At 56.4% G+C, this 11681-nt stretch overlaps 1 protein-coding gene across 1 annotated transcript in view; it reads right to left on the bottom strand.

Annotated features, from left to right (window-relative positions):
- Nucleotides 1-1845: 1845 nt before the first annotated feature.
- The window catches only part of SPOCD1 (SPOC domain containing 1), a 32063-nt gene continuing 22227 nt past the window's right edge, over nt 1846-11681 (bottom strand). The window contains exons 4-15 of the mRNA XM_052635678.1: nt 11322-11363; nt 11097-11157; nt 10702-10792; nt 9762-9921; nt 9506-9622; nt 7821-7946; nt 5309-5420; nt 4943-5093; nt 4492-4627; nt 3883-3972; nt 3406-3592; nt 1846-2513 (exon numbers count right to left, since the gene is read on the bottom strand). Coding sequence (XP_052491638.1) covers nt 1846-2513; nt 3406-3592; nt 3883-3972; nt 4492-4627; nt 4943-5093; nt 5309-5420; nt 7821-7946; nt 9506-9622; nt 9762-9921; nt 10702-10792; nt 11097-11157; nt 11322-11363 — 1941 coding nt within the window. The remainder of the gene's footprint in view (nt 2514-3405; nt 3593-3882; nt 3973-4491; nt 4628-4942; nt 5094-5308; nt 5421-7820; nt 7947-9505; nt 9623-9761; nt 9922-10701; nt 10793-11096; nt 11158-11321; nt 11364-11681) is intronic.

Raw genomic sequence — 11681 nt, 5'->3', positions numbered from 1 at the left:
CGGCGGCGACTCCTACTCCGGCCTAGCAACGTGAGCCCCGCCCCGCGTTGCTTGGCAACTCCGAGCCCAGCAACCTCCGGCCACGCCCCCTAGTAACAGCTCGTCTTATCCGCGCTTCTGGCCATCTCTGCCAAAGAAAAGGCAAGGGGCTGTGGACTTCGGCCAAAAGGTGGGTGAAGATTTTGCTGTCCAGACCTCGAGGCAGCCTGAGTATTTACGGGATCACCTATAGTCCTCTCCGCGGCGCAAGGTGCCAGAGGGCCTCATTATCACTCCCATTTTCAGAAGGGAAAACTGACGCTCCGAAAGGAAGTTTCAGTCCAGAGTACGGAGCTGCTTCTTCCTTGAGTGCTTGGGAAAGCAGCAAACGCTCTCCTGTCTTCCTGAGAGGAAGCCCTGGGCCTTGAGAGGGGGCGCACAGCCGTCCCCTTACTGCCTTGTATTAAAATAATGACCCAAGTTGCTGCCGAGTCAGCATCCAGCCGCAGGTTGCATGGTAATTTGCGTAATTTGCATACAAGACGGAGGCCCAGACAAGGCCCTCGGAACCCTGCCCCCTCCCCCGTTCATCAATCCAGTTCCCCCTGTCCCACCCCACCCCCGCACGTGCTTCCAATCCCTGCCGCTAAATTCCCACACTTTGTCCCTCCCCCAGCTGGGCCTCCAGTCCTGCCAGCCCCGACCTCCATCCCAAGGTCTAGGGCCCCCTCTGCTGTCGATCGCGAGTAGGGCAGCAGCAGAGCTCGTGGGGCAGAGAGGTGGTACACCCCCAACTACTGTGCCAGTGTTTCCAGCCCAGGGCGACGGAGGTAGACAACCGGTGGGAAGTGGTACAACCCTTCAAGCCGAAGCGGCGGGGGTAAGGCTGGCGTCCTGCCGCAAGTTCTCTCCTCCAATGCTAGCCCTGCTTCCGGACCCTGAGTTAGGCAGTCAGGAGGCAGTTAGTTCCTATGCAGCTCTCTGGAGGTGCACACACACTCAGATACCTTACAATTGCAGCTGCTGTTAGGAGCTCACCCTAGCCCCCAAACAAAGCAGCACCATCCCGCCCTAACAACAGCCTCCAAACCCACCCTGAGAGTCCACATCCCAAGCCAAGACCCTTGGTTTGTCTCCAGTATCAGTCCCTGGGGGCTGGCAAGAGGAACAAAGAAGAGACATCAGAGACCCACAGACAGACACAGAATCAAACGCACACACATGCCCACAGCACTAGACACACAGAGACCCTCAGATACGCACAGAAACAGAGACATGGGGATTATGGTGGTGACCTTCAGCTACCCAAAGGGGAAAACCTTGGTAACTGAAAAATTAAGAAACCCCTGCAACTTGTTCTCCTTCTCTCCCTAACAATCTTTAAGTGTCTATGCCCTTTCAAAACCCCTCATTTCTTTCTCTCTCCCCAACCTAGAGCTGCCCTCTCTCCCATCACTACTTCTTCCATCCAGTTCAAAATACTTATTAAAATGTTTCCAGAGCCCACCATGGCAACAGGTGAACCCTGGCGCACAGGGATGGCCCTGGACCTCAGATACTCAAAGCTGCCCCGCCCCTCCATCCCTAGCACTTTAGCTCTGCCATACCTGTGCACACAGTCTTCCAGATACACCCACCCCAACCCACACAGGGCCAGTCCCAGGGTCCCTCCTGTCCAGCCAGCAGATGCAGTCTCAACTTTGCCAAATTCTTTATTAAACCAAAATTCAACACCAAGCAAATAGCAGAACAGCAAACGTAAACAGCTAACCCTCTCCTTCCTATATCCCTGTTGCTCTCCCTGGAACACTTAAGAGTTCAGCACTGATGAGGGAATTAAAACCCCTCTTCTATGAGTGATGAGGGTCAGGTCTCTCCAGGAAGGGGACTATCAGTGCCAGCTCCATCTGTAGGGCCCAAAGAGGAGGCCAGGGCTGGGCCAGGGGGCTCTGGAGCTGCAGGGGGCTGGCAGAGAAGGCCAAGAGTCCCAGGGACTGTGGGAGGCTGAGCAGGGGGTTGGGAAAGTTCCTCCTGTCCTGGGGACATCAGTGAGGCTTGGAGCTGCTGGGTCATGGCCACCAGGGATTCGAGATGCTGGAGCAGGGCTTGGTTGGGACAGGAAGCCCTGTGGCGGTGCTGGTCATGGCCAACTGGTGATGCTGAATAGGGATGCCAGGACTGGCACCAGCCTGGTTTTGGAGGCCATGGCCCTCGCCCAGGACCCTGCCAGGTCTCAGGCTCTCCCCACAGACTCCCCCTGCCTCTGGGTGGTCTTTGCCAAGCACAAATTCCCCTTGGAGCCAGGCTGTCTTTGCCCTGGCTCTGCTGCACGGCACCCCCTGGGGGAGCGGAGCCCTTCAGGGACACATGTGGTCCCTTGTCCTCTGGCTGGTAGTATCTCATCTCCACTTTTCTGTTGAAGGAGACCATTTTGTGAACCTTCCCCCTCAAGGCACCAGATCCTGCCATGGCCGGATGCCCTGTTTGTGGGAGCAGCACAGCCAGCAACAGGCTTGAGTGAGTGGCTTCCAGGCCTGGAGAAAGATGGAGGAAGAGACCAAAGGCCTGGACAGAGAGAACTCACAGCCCCCAGAAACTGCATTCTGTCTGTGGCCAAGAGGTCTACAGCTTAGACCCCAAGAGAGCTTTCCAGCAGTAAGATGGGGCCCATGAGGGGCTGAGAAAAGTAAGTAGAAGGGTTTAAGATGCTCTCATGGTGAGAGAACGGGTTCACTGGCTGAGAATAAGGCATGGATAGTTTGATCTCCAGACTGTGACTCTACCATACAGTCCCCAGATCAGGCAGCCCAGGAACATCAAACCCTCTGCTCAGGAATAGGCACATCCCACTCCTTGATTCCACCCCACCCCCAACCCCCAACCATGCTTTCCTGGAGTCACGCCCTGGAAGCTACCCATGCACAAAAGCCAAGCCTGGCCCAGGACAGCTGTGGTAAGAACATCTCTCCTTTCTCTTTTATTTAGGCCTGGCTTTCAGCCGATTATTTCTGGTTCCTGCCTCTGCTCTGCCGTGTTTGAGTCCACCGTGACTGGCCAGTGAGTTTCTTATCAGCCTTATTGGAGAGGCTGTCTAAGTGGTGGCTAGGAGCCCAGTTTCTGCTACTGACTGACTCTGTGACTCTAGACAAGTCACTTGCTTTCTCCCTACCTCAGTTTCCTCATCTATGAAATGAAGAAACTAATAGTACCACTCTGACAGAGTAATGCTGAGGACTGACTGACTTAATATGAACGCTGTCCGGCACATACTAGGCAGTGTACCAGTCTGTTCTCACATGTGCCTGTCTCAGGAGTTCCCTGCTGACATGTGCCTGCCTCCACAGAAATGGGGTGACTATGTCAGCAGTGCCTGTCTGGCCACCAAGTGAGGGGAGGCAGGGTGTGGGACAGGCGTCGGGCACTCACCTGGACCTCCAAGAGACCGCAGCCTGGAGGGCAGGGGTTGGAAGGCAGGCAGGGGCAGCAGGACCAGCTTCACCTGCCCCACGGCTGTCAAGGCGTGGCGCTGCTTGATATTGAGGTAGGAGTACAGCAGGTGGCAGCTCTGGGCGTCCCGAGAGCTCCGTGGGCACAGTCTGACCACACAAACGTCCTGTGGTCGCAGGAAGGACAGCAGATTTAGCAACAGTCATGCTTTACTCCTATGAACACGCCTGGTCTCATGTGAACCTCTGAGAGCCGTGTGAGGAAGAGTGTCCCCATTTTTCAGAGGTGGGAAGAGAGGGACTTGCCCAGGGTCATACAGGAGGTCTTGAGTCACTGGGGGGGAACTGGACCCAGATATCTTAAACCAGGTCTCTGCTCCAGAGTTGGAGCAAAAGAAAGCTCAGGGCTGGAGGAAAGTGCTAGGAGGAGAGGTGGTTCTCGTGGCGGGGTGGTTACCTTGGCCTCAGCTGGGCAGATGCTGGCCAGAAAGTCCCAGACAGCATCAGGGGCGATGCAGCTTGCAGAGCGGATCACCTGGGGCAGGGCCTGCAGGCAGGTAAGACTGCCAGTCAGCGTCCCAGCTTCCCACCCACTTAGGGCAGACTCAGGACCAGCTACCCGAAGTCACAGCCTGTGGCCAAGAGGACGGGCAGGCAGTCGATCAGAGCCCCCCTGGTTGTTGGGGCCCTAATTACTCCTGGAGGCCTACAGCCTGTCCTGGCCAATCTGCAACTTCTCAGAAACCCCTAACTCCCTCCTTAAATCCCTCATCCAATGTTTTAGCTGATCACTCGCTCATTCCTGGTTTCCTCTGAACCAGGAAACACCAGACCTTGTCCTGGGTCCTTCCTGCTTTATGCTTTGGGTTACAGGGAGTCCTTTGCCCATGTGTGAAGTGCAGCTGGCATCTCATTTACCCCTATGCCTAGCATGGGGCCAAGCACAGAGAGGGTGCCAATGATTTGTTTCAGAATGATGAGTGTGTCAATGAATGAATGGTGGTGTGTGTAGCTGAGGGGGCTGGTTAGTGTGCGAGGGAGTCCCCAGAGACCAGGGCAGGAGTACCTGGATGAGGCGACAGCTGTGTCCCGAGACCAGCTGGGCCCTGACCCGGAATCGCTTGATGCAGAACATGTCCAAAGACCCCTCCCAGGGCACCTGGCTGGGCAGGGCCTTTGTGGGCCCAGCAGGCATCTGGAGCCTAGAAGGAGGGACAGAGAGACAGGGCCAGGCAGAACAGGTCATCAGGGCTTCCCCAGCAGCTCCTTAGTTTTCAGAGAAGGTCCTGTGACTCCAGTGGGTGCTGGAACACTGGTCCAAGTAAGGCCTTACAAGGCGGAGACCAGTAGGTGGGGGTGATTAGTTCCATTGCACAGATGGGCAAACTGAGGCCCACACAAGAGGCAAGATTTGCCTAAGGCCGTATGGAAAAGCCCAGGCTTTGTCTGCTGCCCCAGTGGGTGCCTCGCCTACCCACCCTGCTGGGTTGCCCACCTCCTTGCCCACTTCCCCACACCTGTCCTTGTGCGCTGCTAGAGGCTTCTCCTTGTTTTGGGGCATATCTGAAAAGGACACAGGAACTTGGCTTGGGGCTCTCTGGAAAGCATCATCCCGCATCCTCCCTGCAGCTTTGAGGGAGCCTGGCTGCTCACGCGAGGGCTTCCAGTCTGCAAAGAGCAGAGGCAGGAGCTGAAATGGAAGCCAGCAGCTAGGCTGCAGCCAGCCCAGGGCATTACAAACTGGGTTTGAACCAAGTCCTTTTCGAGGTGACCTAGGGCACCCTGCCACCATCGCCCCAAGTCATGAATCCATGTTGCTGCTGAAGCCCATGCCAGTCCGGGCCTGCCCGCCGCCCCTGCGCCCCTCCCGCATCTCCCCCGACCTGTGCAGATGCGGCAGCGGGGGTCTAGGAAGTGGTGCTCGTGCTGCTCCGTGCTCTCCCTCGATGTGGTGGGCAGGGCCGGGGGGCCGCCATCTATGGGCACCATGGGTCCCTGGGAGGCACAAGAGGAGAGAGGGGTGGGCTGGGCAGGTGGCCGGGGAATCAGGAGGCCTCCTGTTATATGGGGGCCTCAGCAATGTGGTTTTATGTTTCTAAATAAACACGCCTGGTCTCATCTGAATCTCTGAGAGCCGTGTAAGGAAGAGTGTCCCCATTTTCCAGAGGTGGGAACAGAGGGACTTGCCTAGGGTCACACAGTAGCTCTGCAGTCACAGGGGGAACTGGACCCGGATACTGTAAACCAGGCCTCTGCTCCAGAGCTGGAGCAGAAGAGAGCTCAGGGCTGGGGGAACAGTGCTAGGAGGAGAGGTGGTTCTCACGGCTAGGCGGTTACCTTGGCCTCAGCTGGGCGGATGCTGGCCAGAAAGTCCCAGACAGCGTCAGCGTAATACATTCTTTAATAACAAAAGTACCACGAACTTGTTACAAAAAATTTAGAAAACATAGAGAATTTGAAAAAAAAAAAAAAATCATTCCTTGTCTCACCACTCAGAAGCAACTGCTGATATTTTGCGTATTCCTTTATAATAGCTTATCTATACCCAGAGTTTTGGGAATCCTTTTGCTAAAAGAGCTGGGGGATTTCCCTGGTGGTCCAATGGTTAACAATCTGCCTTGCAGTACAGGGGATGTGGGTTTGATCCCTAGTAGGGGAACTAATATCCTACATGACACGGGGCAACTAAGCCCGCACACCACAACCAGAGAAGCCGGCAGACTGTAATGAAGATCCCTAGGGCCGCAGCTAAGACCTGACACAGCCAAATACGTCAATAAATAACTTAAAAAAAAAAAAAGGAGCTGGGATTATACATGCAAGCTTGTCTTTTCATTTTGTCCGTGAACCCCAGCAGAGGCATCTACCATGTTACATGGTCCCTACAGACACCGCACTCATGGGGTGGACTGGAGTGTGTGCATCACCGCTGTTGCACTGTTGAATGACAACTGGGTCATGCCCACGCTTTCACTAGTACAGATAACACTGAGGACATCTTTGAGCAGAAAGTATTTTCCTAAACTTTCAATTTACCTCCTTAGGATGAGTTCTCATAAGCAGATGACAGAATCGGGGAGAATGAACATTTTTAAAGTCCTAATGCCCATTGCTAAATCAGCCTTTTACCTTACAATAGAACCAGCTTTAAACACAGAGCAAACATTTCTTTAGGAAGATTTGAAAAGATCTTGAAACTTACTTTTGCCTTAAAACCACCTCTAGAGCAGTGGACAAGGCTCAAGCTTTGGAGTCAGACAGCCTGGGTGCCAGGCTCCCCCACTGCCAACTAAGCGACCTTGGATTTGAGGTGCCTCACCCATCTCACTCATTGTGAGGTCTGAACGAGGCACTGCTTGTAAAAGGGGTGCATAGTAGGTGTTCAACCGGAGGGACTGCTATTCTGTGTCATCTTCCCCTCCCCTACTCTCTAACCACTCTCTCTACCCATCTGTCTCTGGCTCCTCCCCCTACATTTGCATTCACCTTTCTCAGGGAATGCAGATTGGTTTGGGTTGGGGAGCAGCCACACCCCCTCAGGGCTCTTCTCTGCACCGCTTCAATGTTGGTTGTTGGCTTGGATACTGGTGCAGAAGAGTAGGGATTTCTGTGGGTCATGGTCACGGCCGTTTCCCCAGGAAACATGGCTCAAGGGACCTGCCCAACACTCCCCTATCCTGGACACACAACTGATTAGGCCAGGGTGAACATCCAATCCATGGAACACCCAACCAAAGCCAAAGCAGCCTTCTCCTGGGAGTGGTTGAAGTGAGCCAAGGAGGCGCTCCAATTGGCTGCAGGAGGCTGACAATGGATTGGATGGATTGGATGGATTCATTGATTGGAGGGCTGCTCCAGCCTGCTGGGCCAAGTGCAAGATGGAGGAGCCGAGGGGGTGAAGGAGCAGGATGGGCACGAGGATGGGGCAGACCCCAGGGGATAAAAGGACACGCTGCACAGATGGCCAGGACTCCACGCAGCTCCCTGCTGGAGCATCCTTGGTCCTTTTGCGGAACAGAGTAAGCCTCTGCTCCTTAACATTCCTAAAGTCACTGCCTCAAACAGCGTGGCCCTCCTGCTTCCCAACCTGGGATGTGGTCGGAGTGCCTGAGGTTGGAGGGAACTGCAGAGACGGGACTCACTACTCCACACGTGGGGTTAGGCCAAAAGGCGGGGGGAGCAGCACTGAGAAGGTGTCGGCAGGCCCGGTGCCGGCGGCTGTCTCGCCCCATGCTCTCCCAGACCCTGTGCAGCAACCAACTCCGGTTTCCAGCGACAACCCTGGGCCTCAGCGCAGTCAGGTGCCTTGCCCATGGCCACGCGGCTGGGGAGGTGAGGGCTGGGCCCGTTGGCACAGGCCCTGCCTGGCAACCACCAGGTCAGGCTCCCACTTACCACCAGGTCCTCTAAGGTCAGCGTCTGGTCCATGTCCCGCAGGATCTCGACTTCCCCCTTATGGGTCAGCTTGGAGGCCGGGAGGCTACGTGGCTCCTTCTGCAGCTGCTCAATGATCTCCAGGCCCTGGTAGAGGGGGCAGCCCCTGCTCAGCTGGGGTTGGGGGCTCTGGCCACCAGGAGCCCATGTGCTCCATCTCCTCCTCCAAGGTCCCTCCACTGTCGCTCCCCTGCCATGCCAGCCGGTTCCCTTCCTCCACACCTCCGCTTCTGCAGTTCCCTAACCCAGGCAGACCTCCACCAGCTGCCCTACCTTTCCACAGTCCACTCATTCACCCTCCAACTCAAACCCTGCCTCCCCCAGGAAGCCTTCCTGAACTTTGCTCCTCCCACAAGTCAAATCCGCCCCAGACGGTATCCCATCCACTCTCTGTCCTGGAAAAGAGTGTGTGGTGTTGTCGAGAAAGCAGAGCCGCAGGCCCACCAGCTGCCACTAATAAAATCCCACAACGTGGTGTGGCCTTGGGCAAGCCCTTCGTGGCTCTAAGCTTCAGTTGATCTGTTCTTTAGAAATGAAATTAAGATTGTCATATTAAACAGCTTATATAGAGTGCTTAGCCTAGAGTCTAGTTCATAGTATTTGCTCCTTGTGATCCTTATTGTTGATCAATGTCATCCTATCTGAAATGTTTCTGGAAAGCCTGCCTGTCCCTTTCTAACAACCCCTGGAGAACAGAAGCCCAGTCCTCCCTGTAGGGCTGGATTTGTGGGCATGGGCTCCACGCAGTAGCCCAGGGCCCTGTTCTAAAAGGGCCCCATGCTTCATGCTGCTGTCGTCTTGAAATTCTTAATCATTCAACAAAGTGCTCGCGTTTTCATTCTGCAGGGGCCCCACAGTTTACACAGATGACCCTACTCCCTGACCCCGACAATGCCCCGACAGAAGCTCAGACTGCAGTGGGCAGACGCACCTAATGGATTCCACGCATTAATTCTAACCAGCCTAGTATCTGTCAGAACAAGGGCTTAGTGCCCCCAGTCCATCCGTGGGCCCCACTCCCTCGGTCAGTCCCCCTCTTTCTCACTGAGCCACCAACAACCATTACACAAACATCTCCCAAAGCTGGCTCAGTGCCCACCACACTTCCCGTCTCAGAGCCATTCCCAGGGAGGGAGAGACCCACAGACACAGAGTGTGTGGGGGTGTAACTGTCAAGTGTGGGAGGCTGTGGGCTTCCTCACCGGGCCTGGGGCACCAGGAAGACATTCAGCCTTTTCTGGAACTTCTGGGGCTGGGACTGGAGCGGAGGCCTCGCACTGGGTCTACCCACCATGGATGGCGGATGATATTCCTGGACTCGAGAGTCTGGGCCATCATCCCACACACACACCCCAAGTCCAGCTCCACAGAAAAGCCAGGAGACGACCACACCTCCAGGGACGTCACTTCTACCAGGCTCTCCATCCTCAACCCCCTTCATTTCTGCCTCTTCTCCCGTTTTATCCCCCCCGTGAGAAGAGTCTTTCTGACTCTCTCCCTGTCTGCCTGCTCTGTTTCCTCATTTCTGCTTCTGTCTATCCTGTGCTCCCATCTCACCACCTTCTTCCTCGTTCTGTCTCTCCAGCTCCATCCTCGGGCCTCCCCCAAGTCCCTCCGCCAGGTCCTGACCTGATCCGACAACTCACCCTCTTCTCCTCCCGGTCCCGCCAGCGGGCCAGTTCTTGGGGGGCCAGTTGGACTGAACTCATCCGCACCAGGCCGTGGGGGGTGATGTCTCCATGAACCACTTTGAGAAACAGCTCCTACAGGGGTAGGAGCTACATAACGCCGCTTGGAGAACCCCCACCCCAACCCTGCCTGGCACTCCCAGGTCAGGCTCCCAGATACTCCAGGGCTTCCCACCTCAGAACGGGCCCCAGCCCAGCCCGGAGGCCCGCTCACCGGGTTCCTGGGGTCCCGCAGGTTGAACAGCAGGCTGCGGTACTTGGTCTTGTAGCGGCCGTTGGTGGCTTGTGTCAGGTTGAAGAGGGCTGCCTCGATGCCAGCAGCGATGCCCTCCACAACCTTCTCACTAAGCACCAGGTCTGGGTGCTTCCGAAGGCTGTGGGGTGGGGAGGGGAACAAGGGCAGGGCCAGGGCACTGAGCCTGAGAGCGGGCAGGGGTGGGGAGCAGGGTTTGGGCCAACTCTGGTTTCTACTCTGAACATTTTTCTAAGTGAACCCCTCTCTCCTCACTCTGTGAGGAACAGGTATTATCATTCCCCACTTACAGATGGGTGACTGCTGCTCAGAGAAGATAAGGAGCTTGCCAAGGCCACATGATGAGTGGAAAAGCAAGGTCCGATTGCTCAGCCCCTGCTCTCCCTGACCAGGGAACCAGGGTATGGATGGAGGGGCAGAAGCCAGGGGGTGGGAGGGTGAGGCACTGGTCAGGGCAGAGGATGGAGACCTGGTCCTGGAAATAACCCTGAATCATCAGCCACTGACTTGCTGTGTGGCCTTTGCAAAATCCTGCCCTCTCTGGGCCTTGGTCTCACCGTTAGTAAAATGAGCGCTCTGAGCTCAGATCTCTGAGATGGTCCCAGCACAGAGTTGCCCCGTGTCTGAAAGCATTTTCTGTGGGTGATATCCACAAGGACCAAGCAGACACTCAGAGCTGCAGTGGCTTAAAGGAAAAGCGCCACCTTGAAGCCAGAGAGACCCAGGTTCAAATCCGGCTCTCCACTGGCTTGCTGGGTGGGCAAATGGCCTCACAGGACAAAAGGGGGTTAATGGTACACACACAAGCCCTCAGAACACGGCACAGCCCCAGGAGGTGGGACATGTGAGGGCAGCCCTTCAGGATGTTCCAGGTGTCAGAGCAGGTGGAGTAAGGCCTTACCGACTCCACAGCGCCTCCTGCATGGTGCGGACCACGGTGTCCCGTACCCCAGTATCCAGGGGTGGCTTCTCCTGTTGGGGCTGAAGCTGAGCTGTGGGGAGAGAGAGTCACAGGCTCCCAGGGGATGCTCAGGGCAAGGGTGTGGGGCAACTCAAGGCTGAGGGGCTTCGGGAGGTAAGGAAGGGGTCCCACCTCAGGGACCCAAGGTGTCTAGGATGTCTGTCTGCTGAGCCCAGGCAGCCAGCAGCCCCACCCCTTTGGGGAAGGACTGCAGGCAGATGGTGGGGGGAGAAGAGGAGTCCCAGCAGGCCAGGAGCTGGGCATGAGCCCCGTGTGTCCTCAGAAATTCCTGGAAGACAGGCGGCTGCTGAAGGGCACCCTCCACAGCCCCTCACCTAAGTCCTCGCCCCCTGCTTGTTCTCCAGGTTCCTCCTCTTCAGCCTCCACTGGGCTGCACTGTTGGGGAGGGGTGAGGAACTGAGGCCTCGTCCCTGGGTACAGCCTCCAAGCCCCAGGGTCGGGGGCAGGGGCACTGTCTCTCCAGTCACCTGTGCACCCCCACATTCGCCCTGACCTGTGCCCAGGGAGGGAGACCACGTGGCCAGAGCAGAAGCACTCACCCCTAGAGCCTCAGCACTGGGCTTCTGAACACGAACCCTCACCTGCAACAGAACGAGGACGCAGAGAAGAAGGGGGAGTCCCTGGGGTGCAGGGAGTGACTCCTGGGGATGGTGAAAGGGGTCAGAGAGACCACCAGGATCCCCCTCCCCGAGGGAGGTGGCTAGAGGATCTTGGAATGGCGGGACATGCCAGTTGGCCAGGAAGGAAGGTCCATGACCACTCTCCCCAGATGCATGAAGGCCACGGCCCCTCCCTCCCTCCCTTGCTGCAGCCAAGCTCCTGAACTCAGCGGCGCAGAGGAAGGAGCACACAGACACCAGGTTAGATGACAGTCTAATGCACCCCTGGCTGTCACATTC

This window comes from Budorcas taxicolor, chromosome 2 (assembly GCF_023091745.1).
Source record: "Budorcas taxicolor isolate Tak-1 chromosome 2, Takin1.1, whole genome shotgun sequence".
Classification (NCBI taxonomy): Eukaryota; Metazoa; Chordata; class Mammalia; order Artiodactyla; family Bovidae; genus Budorcas; species Budorcas taxicolor.
The sequence above is the reverse complement of the archived record's forward strand: the minus strand, read 5'-3'. Positions and strand labels throughout refer to the sequence as shown.